Genomic DNA, 19763 nt, shown 5'->3' on the forward strand with positions numbered 1-19763 from the left:
CTACCACCTCCTCCTTTCTCACGATCGGTCCATTACTTTTCTAACTAACCCGTGAAAATCATGTAGACGTTCCACACTTGTCACTCGCAACTATGTATATCGTAGCTGTTTGCCTGACGAGCATTGGGAATAGGAACAATGACTAATCGAGACGATTATTCACCAGCGTGGAAGCAAAAAAAAAGCGCGTAAAAAGTATTGAAAAGCATCGAAAAAAGTGGAAAATAATAGCTATTTTTCAGCGGAATCGAGCAAAGAAGAAAAAGAGGAAAAGAAAGGAGGAAAAAAAACGAAAAACAAAGAACAGGAACGATACGAACGGCCACGGGGGGAGTTCTTTATGGAACGCAATTACACCAAGTAATGAGATTCTTCCGACAGCCATGCTAGATCGGCTCGACAGCTTTTCAACGCGGCAAACCAGCGATCGTGAATGAAATTCGGAAATGGCTTCAATTAAATGAACGTTTCTGCGAACAACACAGAGCTCCGAACCGAAAGGGAAGAGAACGCACAAAATTAAGGCCTCCGTTGTCGAATGAAAGTTCGAGTAACTCCGTGACGATGCAACGACACGTATCGTCGATATCGCGGTTACGTACAGGCTTAATATAACATACAATTGAAAAATATAAATAAAATTTTTTCAGTGAACGCACACCAAGTATCAAACGATACGACGCACGGTGAAATTGCGACCCAGTTAGACTTTGACCCACTTGATCGCACCGTAATCATCGTCGAGTGTTCAGCAAGGATTGATATTCGAGGTAAACACATACTATCGGAAGTCTCGTTTGCATCGCGTTCAATTCAAAGGTATATGCACCGTCTCTCAAAGGTGTACCGTTGAACCTAAACTTCGATAAAACACCAAACGATCGAAACTTGTTAACAGATCTCTTTCGCAGGATAAATTAATAGATAGTCTAGGTAAATAAGTAAGTAAGTAAGTAAGTAAGTAAGTAAGTAGCTACCCCTACTAGTGCGACTGCTACGTTACACGCAACCGATGCGTCTCGCATCTATAAATAGACAAACCCCGAAGAGGAACCGAGGCGAGGCGAGGCGAGGCGAGGCGAGGCGATGCGAGGCCAGCAAGGTTGTCACGAGGTCACTCCAGGTCGAGAATAAATTAAATGTTCGATCACCTCGATATTCTCGCGAACGTAACCTCGTGCCCCTGCCCCGATACGAAACTTCGAATTCAAATGGTAATACAAATGACGATGCGAAAATGGACGCGGTGCGGCACGTTCTAAGCGTGACAATAAATAATTGTTCGGAGGATCAACAGGCCTTGTACCGTGACACGGTTATCAAATTTCAGATTACACTAGCAACCAGGCGAATGTTTTTCGGGCATCTGTTGCGCACGTGAGTTGTGATCTGACTCCTAAAGCATCATCCACACCGCGTCTCTCTTGTTCACGTTCTGCGGCGAATGTTTCATCCGAACACTTCGCGCCTCTATCAAATCCGACTAAAGTTTAATCTTCTACTTTGAAAACCTACAACGCATAATTTACACGCAAATTCCAACGTCGCACGTGTACATACGCGTGTACAATCATACATGCGCGATTAGCATTCGCTTTGTCATTATTTACAATGGAAACTCGAATGTATAAAATTAGGACAAAGGTGCCCGTTTAACTTGTTTATTCCGTTTCAACGTGTTCAGTCGCGCCGACACGTTTCTGCACCGTGTCTTAAAGAACGTAATGCAAGAAAGTGTGGAATCGTCCACATAGATTCGCGACGGAGCGAAAAAAAGCAAAAAGACCAAGAAACACGTTCGTCTATTCTCGGTGAACCGTTAATTTCCCTTAGCGTTCTTCAATTTCACACGTTCTCACCTCTTTTACCATCTTTCCGGTTGTACTTACACTCGGGGAAAGCAATCGTAAACAAAGGGAAATGATAGGAGAAATTAGACTAGAATCGTTTGACAATGGTGAGAACGGTGGCTTGGTTCGATCTACGTGTATATATATAAACAAAACAATATATTTCTAACAACGAAATGACTCACCTTTTCGAGACACTCCTGACCAATGGCTTTAGGATCGACTTGCACTTCGAGGATGACGGAATTAGCTTGACTAACGAGACACCACATCTTGCCAGGTTATATCCAAAGAGGTTCGTCGTATATATGCACCGTTTTCTATAATTACTCGTGAAAAGTTGGAACGCGATATTTCGACTAGGCGTAAGAAAGAAACAAATCAAAAGGCACGCTCACTGTGAACTTTCGGCACGCGCATCTACAACAATCTCTTTTCCGGACTCGCAGCTGGTCGGCGCGAACGACCGGTGTTAGTTTCCGCGTTCTTGATCATAACAGATTTAAAAGACGTACTCGTGCACAACTGTCACTGCGTCCTCGCACACGGCTTCGTGCATCAGCAACGTGCTGCTCGCGCTCGTATTATTCGAACGAGTCTCGTCGACTTCCATTTCTCGATGCAGAATGGCACACGTAAGTACTGACCGCTCCGCACTGCCACCAGGGTTAGTTCGCCAAATCGAATTACTTTTCGGTCTCTATAAAGTGGCGCTAGTGTTCTCGGACCGTGTACGTACACGTTACGCGCAAACCGAACCGACTGCTCTCTAGAACCGAGTGCGATACCTCGACTAAGGATAGGTTAGGTTTACACAGCTGATTCCCCCTCCTAGCCTAATGTCTCCTATATTTTATCGTCTCTAATTAATTCCGATAAACGCGAATGAAAATATACGATTTAAACGTTACAGTTGAACGCTTCGATGCAAATTGCTAACTAACCAAAAGTCCAACACTATCTATAGATCGCCTCTCTAAATCAACTTTTGTAAACAACTCCTCTCCTTATCTCTTTCTCGTACCGTTCTACGGTCATTGCAAATATTTGTATTATTCTGCCTGGTACAAAAAAGTTCAAATGAATTATGTACGTGATAAGTGCGACTACTACAGCGCGATAATTCGATCAACGTAACTAATTAGGAATACTGGAAACGAATTTGTTAGATTTCCTGTATATTTATTTTTTAATATTAATACTGTACAGATTGACCAGCTTACAGAGACAGGGTATACACGCGAGGTATAAACTTCTTTTTTTTTTCCCTATAGCTTCATTAAACTTGAATGTTTTCAACAAAACAAATAATATATATGTATATATATATATATTATGTACATCGTCGCAAGAACCACAGGAAATTGGGAGCTTGTCCGTGATTCTTTGGAGGTTGTACAGAACTTTTTTAAAGTGCATTTCGTGTCCTCGATGTAGCAGATATATATGGAATGGAATCTAACAATATACATTTAATGATGTACAATTTTTTGCCACCACCCTAAGCTTTAACATTTACACGTCATCCTAATATATCTAGGCCTTGATATATCACAATGACGATAACATTTTTAATACATCTATACCACTATCGTGATGCAACTATGATAATCTTTAAACTTTCCAACACGGTGGTAAAAGCTCAGCATAGATACGATTACATTTATTGTCCTGTAGCAACTGCAGAAGGAATTTCTAATTACTCGATACCACCATCTATGATTAAAAGGTATACACATTTTTGGATAAAAGTACAACATAACGATAATAGAGACACGTTTCAAGATACGATAAAACAAAGTACTTAATATACGTTTATAATGTACGATGCAATATTTATAGTTAATCGATAAGCTTCTTCTGATTTAAATTTCGGAGCGATAATTCTTATGCAACTCCGGGTTAATGCTGTACACCAAGTCCAAGATTGTAAGCACAACCTAGATTGTATTAAGCAAAAATGATAATGCTTAAGTACTGAAATATTTTTCCGTTTTCTATATACATTTTACATCAACTTACACTGTTTTTGTGTATGGATACAGCCTGATTCATTTCTTCGGTTTTCACTTTGGTATCGCCCTCGATACGTGCTGCTACATCTTCCTTTGATCCCATATGCTACATTCATTATAGAAAAAGCACACTATTCGTTACATTTACTAGTTTTCATTTCTATATGTACATATATATAAAATAGAGATTAAACCGAAAAAAGATTATCAATGTTTTCGAAAATTACTCGCCTTAGCTTCGAATTCGCGGAACTGCTTTTCTCGTTCTTGTCTATATTTTTCGATTTCATCCTGAGCTTCCTCCTTCGCTTGCTTCAATCTACGAGCTTTACCTAGGAGCAAAATTATTTTGGTGATCTTTCGCGTTAGAAATGCTAATGCCATTGCAATGAATATATTTGTTTGAGAAGAGAAAAATGATGGACCTTGAAGGATATTCCGTTAAATTATCTGTCTTAATAAAGATTAGTTCACTTAAAGGTTAGTAGGCACTTTTATCATTTAAAATCGATTAACATTGTACGTCTCTATCGTATTTACAATAAATTTATTCAACAGCAATTATTGCATAAAACTCAACGAACACTCGAAATTGAATGCATAATTTGAATACAGTTCTCTTAGAATGTTAATACTTTATTAATATAAAAGGTTACACCCATTTAAACTCAGGGTCACAAAAGAGTTTAGTACCAACGGTACTGTATGAAAAACGGACATGTATTCGTGAGAAAATATTATTTCTATTACTGGATAAAGATAAAAACAAAAACTCACGTTTTCTAGCTTCTGCAACTTTTTCCGCAGCTCTTTTCTCGGCTGCCAGAAGCTGTTGAATACCTTGCGTCTGGCTGGCCATCTTTCCAAAGAACAGAGAGTGATATGTTCTGAGGGAATTACAAATCGATCATATGACTTTAGAGTTTCCGTTGTTTGCCCCGCCTTAAACGATGGCGCTTCGCTATCTGCACACACTCACGTGGGCAGCAGTTGTAAATTAACAAGTCCGCCAACCAAAAATCGTCAAACTGTATTACGTAGATAGCTGTAAAAAACTACGCCGAACGAAAGTTTTTCATATTCTAAAGGTTTCTCATATTGTACCGTGTTTCCAACACGGTCATTTTATTCGCTTATAAATCAATCGTTTAGTAATTTCCGTTAACCAAGTAAACAAATACCAAGTAAAAATGCTTGCAAAAATATATTTGATCGATTAAGAGAGAATGCATTCAGATGTATATATTAAAATAATATTTTATTCCCTTGAATATTTTGCCTATTATTTAATACAATCCTTTCTTGGCGTTTTTTCTCCTCTTTAAATGCTTCACTGTTTGCTTTCCGTTCCATTCGTCTCTCCTGAAAGTAACGATATTTAGCCGATTGTGACAGGTCTCATTGCGACCGATTTTTTGGTTGATCTTACTTTTCTGTATTCCTTAAGCGCTTGCTTTCTTTGCTTTCTTTCTTCAGAGGTTTCATCCTTGGGTCTAATACTTAATATACTTAAGGTGGATTTCACGGTTTCTGCAACAGATTGAGAATCCCTTGATTTGCAACGCTCGTTTTCTTGATCGAACTGTGCCAATGTTTTAGCAGTTAATTTTTCAGGGGTTCCATCTAGAACATTCTTTGGTATACCAGTCCTAGGATCGACTTTGATCTTGCGCGGTTGCTACAAAATAATTTATACACTGTAAGAAAACGAATGATGTAGACTAAACAAGTACTTTCTTAAATAGTTGCTGGAATACCTTAGGTTCAGAAATTAATTTCGGATGATTGTAAATATTACTATATGTACTAATAATACTTTCACAATCCCATTTATCTTTTTCTCTTGCATCGACGACAAGTTTTTCTAAGCTAGCTTCATCTTCGGAACTAGAATATTCCTTTTCCAAAATTTTCATTCTATCTTCCATCAATCGCGCAATATTATCAGCCTATTGAAATAAAATAAAACTGAATCCTATCTCTTTCTATCTACATTATCAAAAGTATATAATACAATCAGAGTGAATTTGTGTGTATGTACATCTTCATTTTGCTGTTTCTCAAATTCCGCTGCACATCGAAGAACTAAATCTGAGTTTGTCGCAACGTGCCCTTCAATTTCATCGCAGTCTAACGCTCCGATCTCAGTTTCATCGTACGCCGCATACATCTGCAAAAAAAACGCTAAATTTTTATCAAGTACAATACCAATGCATACAGCGGTAAAAATTACATACCTTCTCAAATTTATCATCGAGAAGCGTTAATTGCTCGTTTCTTCTTATTACGCTGCTACTCATTGAATATTCCGTAAACTGAGATTTTGTTTCTTCCTCTTTAAACGCGTACCGAGCACCGTTCAGGCTGCGCACTTCGTCTTGTTCTTCGTCCGACAGTTCCATATCACCCTCGAACGAAGCATCGGACGCTTTCTCTAATTCGTTTGGTTAACATTTTTCAAATATAAGTCATTTATTTCTTACAAGTAATTCTGTTTTTCTCAATACATATATATATACATATAAAAGCGTACCATCTTCTTCTTGTAAAATAACATTATCACCGTCCGTCCCATTGGCCAATTCAATAAAGTTATCTTCCAATTCGTTTTCTGGATCGTCGTAATTAAAATCATCGTCCATAGCTGCGACAATATCCGGATCTAAATCCAATTGTAGTCCAGAAACTGGAGCTGCTTTATTCAAAAGCCCAACTTTCTCTTCGACATTTGAAGCAAATACAGAGGATGGTAAATTAATTTTTGGCAAATCTTTTTCGATATTCGACTTTGAAGAAGGTACATAATCGACTCGTTCCCATTCGGTCGTCAAAGAATTGACATCTTTAAGATGTTGCAAATAATCGTAATCATCGTCAAAGTATATCCCATATTTCTGTTGTTCCTGTTTCCGTTTATCATCGTCCGATTTATTTTTCTCGAGTTTACCAGCTTGTACATTCCCAACAGGCACAAGAACCCGTTGCGGTGCTGTTTCATCGGCAATCAAGGGATCTCTTTGCGAACGATGAACTAAATGAAACGTGACCGAATTCTTTTTATCAATAAATTTCTTCGCCTTCCCCTTTGGCTGAAAGTTAAAGGAATAAGTTACACGTATACATATACATAACGTTTGGTTAACCTCGCTTATGTTTAACGCTTGATACTTACCATTTTTAATGCTTTTTAATTAATAGGTCGAACGAGTAGAAAGAGATACCGAAACACTTGCTAGGAATTATTTACTGATTGAATTCTGCAATAAAATCATGCCCTACTACACGCAACAAAAACACCTTCGGAAAACATAACAGCATGTGTTCCTTCAGTGATTCTCAAATTCAGTAGTTCGCTTCGCTGTCGATAACAATGTGGTAGTTAATACCTTGCGTTGTTCAGAAACTGTATCGACAGGTTTACGTAGATAATATGTATGGATTTTATTTTCTATTAACGAATTTAGTGCGAGAACTGTAAGGAAAAGTCGATATTTTAATATCGTTGACTATTGATACTCTCGATAAACCCGTGACAGCATACCCTGAGGCGAACGTATAAAATGGGGCTATTTGATCGTTTAGCAAATCTTTTAGGTCTTAGGAGAAAAGAAGTGAACGTTTTAGTGGTGGGCCTTAACAATAGTGGTAAGTCGACGGTCATAAATAATTTCAAGCGTGAGGATGACCGCTGCATAGACATAGTGCCCACTGTCGGGTATAATGTTGAGAAATTTTCATGTAAGTTAAACAATAACGAGTGAATACCGTTCGATGTTCGATTGACGTGCTTAAAGTTCAATGTCTACCATGATCGTTTGCACTTGCTAATCTATTCAAGCACCAATTGCCGCGGTTATGTGATCAGACGAAACCGAATAACTACGTTTACAAGTTTAGTATTATATTTTATTGAAAACTCTGATAAAATACTTATACTAGGTACACACTTACTTAATCTACTCGCAGATTTGTTTTTTTTATTTTTGATCCCGTTCCAAATCGCTATTCCCTGCAGCATTTCAATTACTTTCGCTTACTGTAATATTACTGATATTAACTTTAGACAGTACAGCGGTATTAGGAAAACCTTTTCTCCTAGAACATATCGGAGTGCTGGTAAATGGTATACCTGACCATTTATTTATTTTTTCTTTTACAGACGTTGCTGTATCTAAAGATGTATTGTTATTACTATCATTATTTGTCCTATTATTATCTTTATTGTCCTGCAATTTCGTACCATTCAACGAGCTTGTCGATGTTGCCCGTTTTAATCTCTTCCTCTTTAAATTACTTTCAATCGTTGTAGATTTCGGTTGTTTATTTCTAATGGGAACAGATTTCTCGCTGTACTTTCTTTTCTCCTTTAATTGTGAATCTCTTATTCGGAGTGATTTCCTCTTTTTTGGTTGCACCAGAATACTCGCCAAATATCCGTCATCATCCGATTCGCTTGCAGACTGAAAACAGAAATTGCTCATATATTCTTGTAACGGAACTTGATTAGCCATTTTTCCTTAAAAGAATTGAATGCTACGTACATTAATTTGTAAGAGACTGTCTTCGTCTGTTTCTTTTGTCCACACAAATGGTTTCATATTCAGCACATTCTCGAATGCTGTGCTCAAGTCATAGGATTTGAACTGGCATAAACTTTTTTGCAAGTGTTTCCTCGTTTTTTTGTCTAATTCCTTTTCTACCGCAGAGTCCACATGTATTTTACACGGTCTTGTTTCGTTAATATCGTATGCAAGATATATAACAATATCTATAATCGCGTTATTATTTTCATTGTATACATTTGTCAGTTCCAAGTTAATTAGCGTATATCCGATATTGGTTTGTAAGTTACAATTTTTTGTACAAGAGACAATGCTCTGAAAGTTAAAATATACATTTAATGTACCATGCTATTCGATTTCGATACGTCGAATAAATTAATAAAACAGACGTACCATCAATGTAGTATACTGTTCGCGTCGCATAGAGTAACAATCAATATAATGTTTACAAGTTTTCAAGAAACGGGGTACATTTTTTAATTTGTCAATGGGAGAATCAAATACTATATCATCTAAATCAATACCCATAGGCATTATCCACTTTCCCAAAAATCCTTTCTTTTGGTCATTTAAAATTTGAACAGTGTACAGATTTTTTTTCTCATATTTATTCGAAGACGAAAAATTGAATACTTGTTCCTGTGCTGAATAATAAACGCAATAAAATCCAGAGTATTTGTATAGTTCGTACTCCAACTGCGCATCGATATCTGGAATGTTGATAGCATTTGGGCTCTTGGTAACTTGGTTCGAACGAAAAGTACATTTAGCCTTTCCAAACTTGATTACATTCAAATTCCATTCAATTTGCGAAATTATCAATTTCAATTGGTCTATTTGTTTTTTTAAAGTATTTTTCAGCTCACCCGCAGATTCTAAAATTAAAGGATAAGCATTATAATCTTGTGGTTTAATCCAGTGGTTTAAAATTGTTAAAATTGTTCAGTTTTAGAATTTAAAAAATAAATTTGTGTTGTTACCTTCCACCTCCCCTGCCATCGAAGTCCTTTTATCACTGATAATATTCTTCAAAACTTTATTTACTTCCATAGTTTAATTACTTTCATTGACTATGTACGTATATTACTTATAATGTATGCCTAAAATAAGTTTTGTTCATCTTATTATAAAATACATATCAATCTACAAAATATATATATGTGTGTGTGTGTGTGTGTGTGTGTATGTGTATAGCGAAGGAGCAACAGGTGGGCGTCTTTTTCCTTTGCAGTTAAAAATGTTAATTTCACGGCATTCGATATGTCAGGTCACGATCGTCATAGATCGTTGTGGGAGCATTATTATAAAGATTGCCATGGTATTATTTTTCTAATAGATAGTAGCGATAAGCTACGGTTAGTCGTCGTTAAAGAGGAATTAGATATGCTTCTTCAGCATCCAGATGTAGCAGGTATTATTTCGTTAAATATTACATAAATTTTGTTCATTAAAGTCATTGAATATTATAGGTCGTAAAATACCGATCCTCTTTCTGGCAAATAAAATGGATTTGCCTGATTCTTTGACTACCGTCAAACTTGTCGCCGGACTTGGTCTTGATCGTATACAAAACAAACCTTGGCATATACGAGCAACAAACGCAATCACCGGAGAAGGCTTACAGTCAGGCATAGAATGGCTTACCGATCAAATCCGTGATGTATACATTAATAAGAGATAAATATAAATTTCATTCAATCGACAAATTAATTGTTGCTCATTAAAGTCCACGGTGTAACAGCACTGTGTGACGCCCGCTCTCCTCGATGGTTCTGATGGTAACAACCTGTTAGATGGTATCACGCTTGTTATATCTTCGTTCAGGAGTTTTTTTAACCATTCGCGTATAAATTATATGTCATCACAGTGCTCTTCATCTGACAAAGTTTTATTTTCATTTATTCGATATTTCCCGCTTTAGAGGTAAGAGAGAGAAAGATATATATACAAGAGTTGGGATAGAACCCGTGGCGACATCTCTTAACAGAATACCGGAACTAATTCCCAAGTAGTTTCAGCACTTTCCACAGAGATGGAGCTAGTGTAGTAGTAGTTCACTTCGCTGTCGATAATACTGTGCGAGCAGTTTCAGCATTTTTCGCAGAGATGGCGCCACGGGTTCTACAGTAGGGCCGGCGTCATCTGTCTCACTTTTCCTTATAGCTTTCTCGTGTATCCTTCTCTCTCTTACCTCTAAAGCGGGAAATATATAATAAATTACAATACAAATTTGAAGAGTGTTTATAAAAAAAAAAACTCAGATAAGATATAACATGGAGCTTACGTTCGAAGCAGAAACGATTCGATCGATAAAAGTAATCGGCCAGCTTACACGGTTGTCGGTTTAAAAACGTCTAGACTGAACCTAACCTATATAAAACATGATTTACACGTAAGTATACATATATATACCTATCTAGCAGATATATCGGAAATATTTCCATTCGTAGAGATAGAAAAGAAGAAAAAGAAATCTCGGACGATTTTACTTACGGCGGAACAGTGTGGAATTCCTAAATTCTCTGCTCTAAATTATAGAGAAACAGAAACAAGCCTACACCAGGTTCTACGCAAGTGTTATATCAGAGCATATAGCGTGAAATCCCATAAGATAGATAGGTCTATCCTATTCTTCGTTTATGGTCAGATGTCTGTACTACGTGGACTGTGTAACATCGATCTGTGACGTTTGACAGATGTTTATGTGAATTTCTCAAGAAACTTATGAATTATAATTAAACAAATTAAGAAAATAATGAAAGGAAATTATATTTTTGTGATTTATATTCTGTTTCCTATTTTATTTGCATTTATACAGTGCAACAGTGTACATAAATATGCGTTACTCATGCCAAATGTCAGACCAAACAGGGTAAATGATGTATATTAAAATTTACAAAACTATTCTGCCATTTAACAATATCTCGTGACATTAGCATAAAAAAAAGTAGAATTCAGTAATATTGTTATTAACACATTAAATATTTTTAATCCTTATTTTCTAATAATAATATAAAAATAAACAACGAAACAGAAACGATAAAAGATTAACAGATTTTCGGTTCGCAGGAAGAATTGTACTTGTGTACACCTGTTAAAGTGGACCCTTCCCAAAATTATTATCTGACAGGCTTTGAACCAAACGCAACAATGGCAAGCGCTCATCATATACTCCTGTACGGTTGTGAGAAACCCGGTAGTTCTAAATCTGTATGGGACTGCGGAGAAATGGGACACGGTACAAAAGACAACGAGGAGACGACAGTTCCTTGTCAGAAAGAGTCTCAGGTATACATAGACGATATAAATTAGTTTAAAAATTAGTATAACTTGGCAATTTTCCAAGAGCTACTATAAACGATCGATTACTTTAACATCTTACGCAGATATTGTACGCTTGGGCTAGAGACGCGCCAACGTTAATATTACCAGATGGAGTAGGTTTCAAGGTCGGCAAGGACTCGCCGATCAAGTATCTTGTTCTGCAGGTTCATTATGCCCGGATCGTACAATTTAAAGATGGTAGAACAGATGATTCTGGGGTATTTCTGCACTACACTTTACGTCCGTTGTATAAATTAGCTGGCGTTCTTCTGCTGGGAACTTCGGGTGTTATACCACCTAGAAGCACAACGTACATGGAAACATCTTGCACGATAAAAGAGAACAAAACCATTCATCCTTTCGCGTATAGAACACACACTCACGCGCTTGGTAAAGTAGTTTCTGGATATTTGGTGAAACCTAATTATACGTGGATAGAGTTGGGCAAAAGAGATCCCCTTACTCCTCAAATGTTTTATCCCATAAATAACGAGGTTTCAGCTAGTCAAGGTGATAGAATAGCCGCTCGTTGTACTATGCGTAGTACACGCGACAGTTGGACATACATCGGTGCTACCAAAGCAGACGAGATGTGTAATTTTTACTTGATGTATTACGTCGAAAACGACGATCCGCTATCCATAAAATATTGCTTTACCAGTGGGCCTCCTTCCTACTATTGGAAAGATGACGAGCTGTTTAACATTCCTGATATAGAGGCCTCTAGTTTATAATATATATATATATATATAATATCAACGGTTCGTGTCGCGATTAAAAAATTGGTATACATATGAGATCGATGTTGATCGTGAAACAAAGTTTAATGAAAATATTTTATCTATTTGTTACTAAAAATAGAATTTGTTCGAGATCGATCTTTCTATCGGTTAAAATAATATTACTGGACTCTGCAAGTTAATTTTACGTTCGCGTTCCATTCCTTTTTTTTATACGTTGTTATTGACTACAAATACCTTTAAAGGATTGTACTTAACTAGCTTTGTACTGGTATACAGCTGTGTTTTATATTATTTTTCCGATGAAAATAATCGTCGTTAATTTGGACCATACAAATGTATAATAGCATTCGTTCCAAATAAGGTCCATCTTTTCCAGTACAAATTTTTATATTTAATGTACAACGTTCGATAGTTATTTATAGTTGTTTTAAGTGAAAGAGAAATATTGCATCAGCGATGTTCCTCTTGTTTCCTTTTAAGTTGACGAAGCGTGAAGAGAATGTCCTGAAAATAAAAAAATCACCGAAAGTAAAAACATTTCCATAGTATAGTTGGACAGAATTTTCTCGTATCTACACGTGTAATATGATAATGTGTACATGTAATAAAATTTATTTTCGAAGATATACACAAAAGATGCACAGATTACGATACTCTTATTGAAATTATTATTTCGATGCGTTAATAAATTCGATGCGTAGAAAATATTAGATCTCATTTTGCTTTCCTCGCATACCTGCGAAATGAATCCATAACAAATAACGTTTGCAATTTTATTGTCTCGTAGACTGTCCGGTACTCTTTGAAAGTGTGTCGATCAACGTGGTCGTACGTTTTTCGAAAACAAATGAACGGTGAAAGTGCGGTACGTAGACGTACAAGAATCTAACAAGGGTATGTGACGTTGAGCAGTTTAAAATTGATCATTTGGCTCATTTTTCATTGGTTTTCTATTCAGGCTTCTACTCGATGGAAAGCGTAGCGAAATGGAAGTCCCGTATCGATGTCTTTGAGACTTTTTGTTCAACTTGAAATTTTCATTCCAAGTCGTGGCGTAGACGATAAAACAATAGACGAGGCTGTGAAAGTAAAATCGACTCGATGTCCCGGCACGCTTTTTACTTCCGGTTCTCGAAGGTGTTTCATTTCTCGATTTGATTTCTTTCCGAAATAAAACGTACCCTAGGTCAGGGACGAGCCTTGTCAACGAGAATGTTTTTATAAAAATATATAAAGATAAAGTAATAGAAAAAGAGAAAAAGAGAGAGAAACATTAGCGTATATTTGGGAGAAGGTAGTAGTAATCCTTTACTTAATTTCTTTCTTTTTCTTTAGACGAGACGTTTAACTTTCCGCGCGTTTCAGATTTCGTAACCCGTAGCATCGAAACGAAAACGAAGTTCATTCTACCGGTGGAAAGGGGCGAATTTATCGAAGGTATTTAAATAATATCTGATCCTCCCGCTGCGGATAGGTTGCAACACGGTAACCAGGATTCGGTCGGTAATGCGTCAATGAAAACGGCACGTCACGCGTACATAAAAGTCTGGTCGTTAGGAAAGCGACTGGAGCACATGCAGTACTTCGAAAGTAAGGCCTCGATCACGTTTTGTTCGATATCAGCTTGGCGCAGAGACCAAACAAACTGGTCTGTCTCTTTCTCTTTTAATTATCAAACGCTATTTGAAAAATTCTTTTTCAGAAATCTTTTTCCTCGGTTAATCGTAGGCGCGAACCAGATGATATCGCTCTGGACTAGAAGCCTGATTAAGCTTTAGGTTCGGAAACATATCATGCCCATTAACGGAGAACGAGGCTACGTTGAAGTTGACTCGAACGCGCGTATTTGTCAATGTGGCACGTCTTCGAAGAATTCTATCACGGGAATAGACACGCGTTAAACGCTCAGCTTTCGAAAGTGTCTTCGTTCGTCGTTTATCTTTGCGTTTTACCCGATAGCGTTACATCGATCGGCGCAATTGTTTATCAGTAGCAGTATTTTTGAGAAAAGTGGATGGAAAAGTCTGGATGGATAGTAAGAGACGGATAGTTAAGAGAGGTGGCTGGAGGTACTAGTTAGGAGATGACGGGTGCAAGGGTTGCAGTTCGAGGGGATGCGAGTCGTTCGATCAGCGAGCGAGTGATAACGCTCCGACTCTGATTCGAAGATCGGGTAATGGAAAGGAGAAAGAGAAAGAGAAAGAGAAAGAGAAAGAGAAAGAGAGGCACGTGTGGGACAAGAGAGAAGTCGGGATTGGTTAAGCCGGTTGGAAAAGCCCGCCTGATTGCACGACCGGCCGGCACTTTGCTCAGTTCTCCACTGCGCTCCGAACGAAACGGAGCTTTCGCCCGGGAATTCGAGTGTACGATTTAGTACGATTCGCGACGATCGATTAGATATTAAAAAGGAAGAGGGAGAGAAGAGAAGAAAATAAAGATCCTCTCCTTCTTCTCCGCTTCTTCCCGCTTCTGACTCTCGTCCTCACCTTCGCAACGATCATAGAAGAGGAAACTATGCCCGTGGACGAAAGAGCATCGCTATTTTTCGTCTAGGACTTGCCGATAAGCTAAACTACCAAATCTCCGGTTACAAGAATAGACTCTGAATAAACTGTGAGTGAGACGACGGAACAAATTCTTACGCGATCATGGTAAGTTCTGTTTCATCTTTTCGAGCGGTAAGCTCGCAATGCTCTTCCATCCTTCCGATCGACGGTTTAATAATAATTAACCAACGGTGCGTTACGTAACGTTCTCGCATCGCTCCTTTGTCACCACCGGGACCGAAGAATTTCTTTCAAACTAACCATTCGACGACTTAAATCGCGAGTGCAATTCAACCCATAACTTTCGTTATTTCTCCGATCAGGTGGAAGACTCATCTAGAAAAAAAAGAACCGGAGAAATTCTCATCGATCTATCAAGCGAATACATGTAAATCGCGTGACCCCTATTCTGGACACGATTCCAGCGGAAGTAGAGATAATCTTTTGCAAACTATACGGAACTACCATACTTTCTTCTTTTCGATTCTCTCTCTCTCTCACTCGCGCGCGCACGATTCCAGGCGAGCCTTCCTTCCGCCTCTCCCCACCCTTTTTTCTCTCTCACTTTCGAAACGGAACGCGAAAGTATACGTCAACTTCCGGTTATTTCGAACGTCAGCGTCCGTCGGTCGGTTTGTCGACGGAAGGGGGAGTAGGTGTGGAAAGAAAAAAAGAAAAAAACGATAGAACGGAGACGAAAGGAAAAGAAAAAAAGAAAATGGCGAGTGTTACGATCGATTTCTCGGATCGAACTGTCAGGCAGGCAGGCAGGCAGGCAAGCGAGATCCGAGGTTTGCGGACCGACTACTTTTTCTCGGTTGCGCGGGTCTTTTATTGCTCGCGGTATGCCGCGTTCGGCTGCATCATCGTCGTCGTGGAAGATGAAGATTCGTGGGACTGACCGCGGGACGATCAAAATTTCATCGCACGCGAGAAAAGGAGCGGTAGCGAGACCGAACGGCCTGCATACGTAATACGTACACCATGTTAGCTAATATAGGCCGGTTTCGTTTTGGGGCCACGACGGCTCCCCTCTACCTACCATGAAGATTTCGCGAAAAATAAAATAGCGCAGGTAACAAGTTTCCCTGGCAGACGGATAACCTTGCGTGGTCCACCGGGAGAAGGATTAAGTGAAACCCATGGGGCCACGCTGTCTCGCGATCCAACCTCGATCTCAGGGCCGTTCGCGTCGCGTCTTTCCCCTTTCGATCGACGCAGGACAGCGTTTCGATATAAGCGTTGGGAAAAGCTCGATTGGAAAAGGTTCCTCGAACCGTAGAGATCGCGCCCTTGCGATTTATCATCGCGGTTCGATCAAAGGTTCAAGGTCGAATCACGCGGCCATCACCGAACGCGGCATTCTTTGCTCGCTGGCCCATGCTGGCCACGTTCTTTCTTTCAGAATTTTTACTCGACGCACGGAGAGAGAGAGAGAGAGAGAGAGAGAGAGAGAGAGAGAGAGAGAGAGGAGATCGCCGCCCGAAGCATCGTCTACCGTTACCACCTTCTCTCTCTCTCTCTCTGGCCCTCTCTCTTTTTCGCAACCGCTTCCAGTGCGCCTTTCCGAAATCCCCGTGTGTACGGGGTACGCGGAACATCCCCTTGACCGACCTACTTTCGATTTTCACCCACCCCACCGATCGAAACAGATATAGATCGAAATAGATAGAGAATTGAATTTCTCTTCGCTTTAGGACTCGGAGAGGGTCAACGATTCGTCGGCACATGCGACCGTTGCGCGTTGCCGGAATGATTTGCACGTGTCTCGGGTGAAAGTATTACCCGTACCCGTAGTTAGTAGTCGTTGGATGGTTTTCGATCGAAATTTATGCGGACAACCGCACCGCGCACGCCTGTCATCTAATCTGATTTTTCTCGAACGATTCGAACGAAAAAGGATTACGCGCACGAGCCTCTCTCATCTGCCCGCTGCGTATCATGTCAGGACTGCGGTGCGTCCAACGGCGCATGGAATGAAACGAAGAGTCGGGCCAACTGTTTAGCTATACTACTCGCTTTAGCGGACGACGCCGTTGAGACATTTTACCGAATTTTATCGAATTTTACTGTTTCAGAAGGTGCTCGATCTCTGGAGATGGCTACTATTGGCGGGGTTCTTCGGCTGTTCGTCGAGTGAAAATGCGACGGGTGAGTGAATACGCGCTTCTCCACCGGACGAGCATTTAAATCTATATAATCGCTGGTTGCATTTTAATAAAAACGTGCTGCTGTCGCCTGAGAAATTTTACGTACACGTCTGCGTGTGCCTAAGCGTGTGTGCCGGGTCAGTAGGTCAGTCAGAGCTCGGTGCTAAAAGACACTCACGGTGCGTATCGATACACATGCAACACGTAAGAAAACGGTTGCGTCGTACAATGCGTGTACGGCTGTGTGTACGCGACACGCACGCATCTATAATACTAGTAGTAGATACATCGTACGGCCAGCCCCGATGGCTAATCGATCCATTAGCTTTCGAGTGCCAACGGCACCGACCTCCTCTCCTTAACCTTGTTCGTTTTTTTTCTTGGTGTTCGTTGTTTTTGTTCGCAGGGCTAACCGCGAGCAAACCGCGTCTATTCTCACCGAGAATGGACTACGACGAGTGGACGCCGCTCGGCCGTGGCGACCCTCTCAAGAACAATCCGACCTTCGACTACGTCCCGCCTGTACTCGACAGAGTTCAATACTGGTTGGACTCGCACACGACCGAACCATCCGCGAAACGCGACGTTCTCGTATTGGGCGTCACGGCGAAGAAAACCAGCCCGAAGATACCGGAACAGTTCTTAAAGTTCGTCGACGGGCCGAAATTTACACGATCGAGCAACCACCAGGACCTTTCGTACAGAAACGATTTCACCGGTAGCACGGGGGCTGAACCCCCGAAAGTCGTCCGTACCAGCAATTTTCGAATAGGACCGATCGATTATCGAAATCAGAATAGGATTCAATCGATGCCGGCCAGCTACTATCCTAGTCCGTATCGCAACGGTCAAAAGACGAAACCGTACACGATGATGCTGCCGCCTCCGTTTACGCGAAAGGAGAAGCCGACCGTAAACGGGGGCTTCGTCAACACGCAAACGGAGGAAGGGCCTGTGCTTCGAGAGTCCTCGTTCCTAGCGAAGCCGCCGCCGCCGCCGCCGCCGCCACCGCCGTCGAGTTACTTGGTTAAACAACAGCCCCAGACGGTGTCGCAAGTGGAAACGATCAAAAGCGTCTACGCGGTTTCCTCGCCGCAACCGACAAGGCCCAAGTACGAAACCATCACCACGCCGTCCGTCTCCTTCGAGAAGTCCAATCTGATTTACCAATCGACCCAAACTCTTGCCGGTGGATGGCCACCGGGTGGTAACAGTAACGGTGCCGTCGTAGCCGTTGCCGTTCCCTTGTCGACGCCGACCGCCAACGATCCTGGCCAGCAGACCCTCGATCGTTCCCGTGACCATTACGAGATCGATCACCAGCCGGCGGCATCTTCGAATCACGAGGTGGTCGTCGAGCAAAACGCGAACATAATCGTCGACGGAGATAGCAACGAGAACGAAGAGGTGGTCGTCGGTCAAAAGGGTGTCGATTCGATCGCCACAACCACCGTCGTGACCACTTTCCTCGACGAGGAGAGGGAGAAGATGCACATCGTCGTAGCGAACGCACCCGCGACCGATCCTCGTCTCTATCCCGTGACGGACGACGCGACGAAGAAACCCTCGGTGGCGGTCGTCGTGCCTATCAATTATTCGGAGAAGAAAACGAACGAGTCGGGATCCGCTACGGAAGCTGCGTCCAAACTGCAACACCACCAGCAACCTCCGCTTTCCTCGTTGATGCATCGTCCGCAACCGAGACCCGATCATCGCGGGACGATGCACTTTCTCGGTAGCATGCATCCGAGCCTCGGTTTCAGAGCGCCAGCCTCGATGCCGATGTTTCGCGTGCACGCGCATGGACCTCCCGTCGGATCGCAATCGGGGCCCCATCGGTTCGTCAATTCGGCAACGCCATCGACGACGACGACGACGACGACGATGATCGGACCGGACGATCGTTTCCTCGATGATCAACATCGATCCCGCGTCCCGAATACGACCGTCTCGATCTTTACCACGCCTACCGCGGCGACTTTCCTGCCGACCGTCGTCTCCTCCGTCGCGGCTGAAACCGAGAACCTAGAAGACGCGTCATCGCGAATCACTACCGTCCCAAGCTTAACTACTGATCCCATCTTCTCCCACTACAATCAACCGGCCAAACCGATTCGCGGACCGATGTACCTCATTATCCAAGGCCACTCGAAGGTGAAGACCTATAAACCTACCGTGACCAAGCACGGCGTACCCGTGGAGAGAAACGAAATTCTCGAGGGCATCACCGAGAACCACCAGCTGTCCAAGTTTCAGCAATTCGTCCAAGAGAGCACGCGTGGTAATCGTCGGGTGAACGCGCCGGTCGCGATCCCAAAGAACAACAACAAGGAGGCGGAGGCGGCGGAGCTCGCGAAAACACGTCCGAACGATCTGATGAGCCTCGTCGAGAGCGGTTTGCCAAACTTCACCGTCTCGCCTACTACGACACCTCCGCCTCCTCATCCTCCACCCCCACCTCCTCCTCCTCTTCCTCTTCCGATCACAGAAGACGGGAGGCCAGCGAACTCGATCGCGACAACGATCGAAATCAGCGGCAATTAAAACTATAGGTGCACAAGCTGAAGCGCGAG

At 41.2% G+C, this 19763-nt stretch overlaps 7 protein-coding genes across 8 annotated transcripts in view; 3 read left to right on the forward strand and 4 right to left on the reverse strand.

Moving 5' to 3' along the window:
- Dnr1 (E3 ubiquitin-protein ligase defense repressor 1) overlaps positions 1–19763 on the reverse strand; it is a 79580-nt gene that overhangs the window by 10654 nt on the left and 49163 nt on the right. The window contains exon 2 of the mRNA XM_076910521.1: positions 2036–2151. Coding sequence (XP_076766636.1) covers positions 2036–2122 — 87 coding nt within the window. The 5' untranslated portion in view covers positions 2123–2151. The remainder of the gene's footprint in view (positions 1–2035; positions 2152–19763) is intronic.
- Positions 3012–4802, reverse strand: Vha13 (V-type proton ATPase subunit Vha13). The gene is made up of 4 exons (XM_076909677.1): positions 4643–4802; positions 4097–4197; positions 3873–3971; positions 3012–3790 (listed from the first exon to the last, which is right to left on the reverse strand). The coding sequence occupies exons 1-4, from the start codon at positions 4722–4724 to the stop codon at positions 3716–3718; spliced, it is 357 nt and encodes a 118-aa protein (XP_076765792.1). The 5' UTR covers positions 4725–4802; the 3' UTR covers positions 3012–3715.
- Positions 5105–6650, reverse strand: Ltv1 (LTV1 ribosome biogenesis factor). Its single transcript, XM_076909676.1, has 6 exons — positions 6399–6650; positions 6103–6299; positions 5907–6035; positions 5623–5814; positions 5295–5543; positions 5105–5227 (listed from the first exon to the last, which is right to left on the reverse strand). Exons 1-6 carry the CDS (start codon positions 6505–6507, stop codon positions 5111–5113), a joined length of 993 nt encoding a protein of 330 aa, XP_076765791.1. The 5' UTR covers positions 6508–6650; the 3' UTR covers positions 5105–5110.
- On the forward strand, positions 7283–10137 carry Arl6 (ADP ribosylation factor-like 6). 2 transcript variants are annotated; one of them, XM_076910529.1, is made up of 3 exons: positions 7283–7603; positions 9659–9838; positions 9897–10137. In XM_076910529.1, the coding sequence occupies exons 1-3, from the start codon at positions 7426–7428 to the stop codon at positions 10106–10108; spliced, it is 570 nt and encodes a 189-aa protein (XP_076766644.1). In that variant the 5' UTR covers positions 7283–7425; the 3' UTR covers positions 10109–10137. The 2 variants fall into 2 exon arrangements, with proteins under 2 accessions (XP_076766644.1, XP_076766645.1); XM_076910530.1 differs by having other exon boundaries at positions 7285–7510.
- Positions 7855–9307, reverse strand: LOC143433244 (uncharacterized). Its single transcript, XM_076910525.1, has 3 exons — positions 8821–9307; positions 8407–8742; positions 7855–8325 (listed from the first exon to the last, which is right to left on the reverse strand). The coding sequence occupies exons 1-3, from the start codon at positions 8959–8961 to the stop codon at positions 7885–7887; spliced, it is 918 nt and encodes a 305-aa protein (XP_076766640.1). The 5' UTR covers positions 8962–9307; the 3' UTR covers positions 7855–7884.
- Phm (Peptidylglycine-alpha-hydroxylating monooxygenase) lies at positions 11078–12518 on the forward strand. Its single transcript, XM_076910524.1, has 3 exons — positions 11078–11299; positions 11497–11715; positions 11814–12518. Exons 1-3 carry the CDS (start codon positions 11183–11185, stop codon positions 12483–12485), a joined length of 1008 nt encoding a protein of 335 aa, XP_076766639.1. The 5' UTR covers positions 11078–11182; the 3' UTR covers positions 12486–12518.
- On the forward strand, positions 13342–19734 carry LOC143433321 (uncharacterized). The gene is made up of 3 exons (XM_076910619.1): positions 13342–13359; positions 17065–17191; positions 17516–19734. Exons 1-3 carry the CDS (start codon positions 13342–13344, stop codon positions 19732–19734), a joined length of 2364 nt encoding a protein of 787 aa, XP_076766734.1.

The sequence above is a fragment of the Xylocopa sonorina genome, chromosome 2 (genome assembly GCF_050948175.1).
Source record: "Xylocopa sonorina isolate GNS202 chromosome 2, iyXylSono1_principal, whole genome shotgun sequence".
Lineage (NCBI taxonomy): Eukaryota > Metazoa > Arthropoda > Insecta > Hymenoptera > Apidae > Xylocopa > Xylocopa sonorina.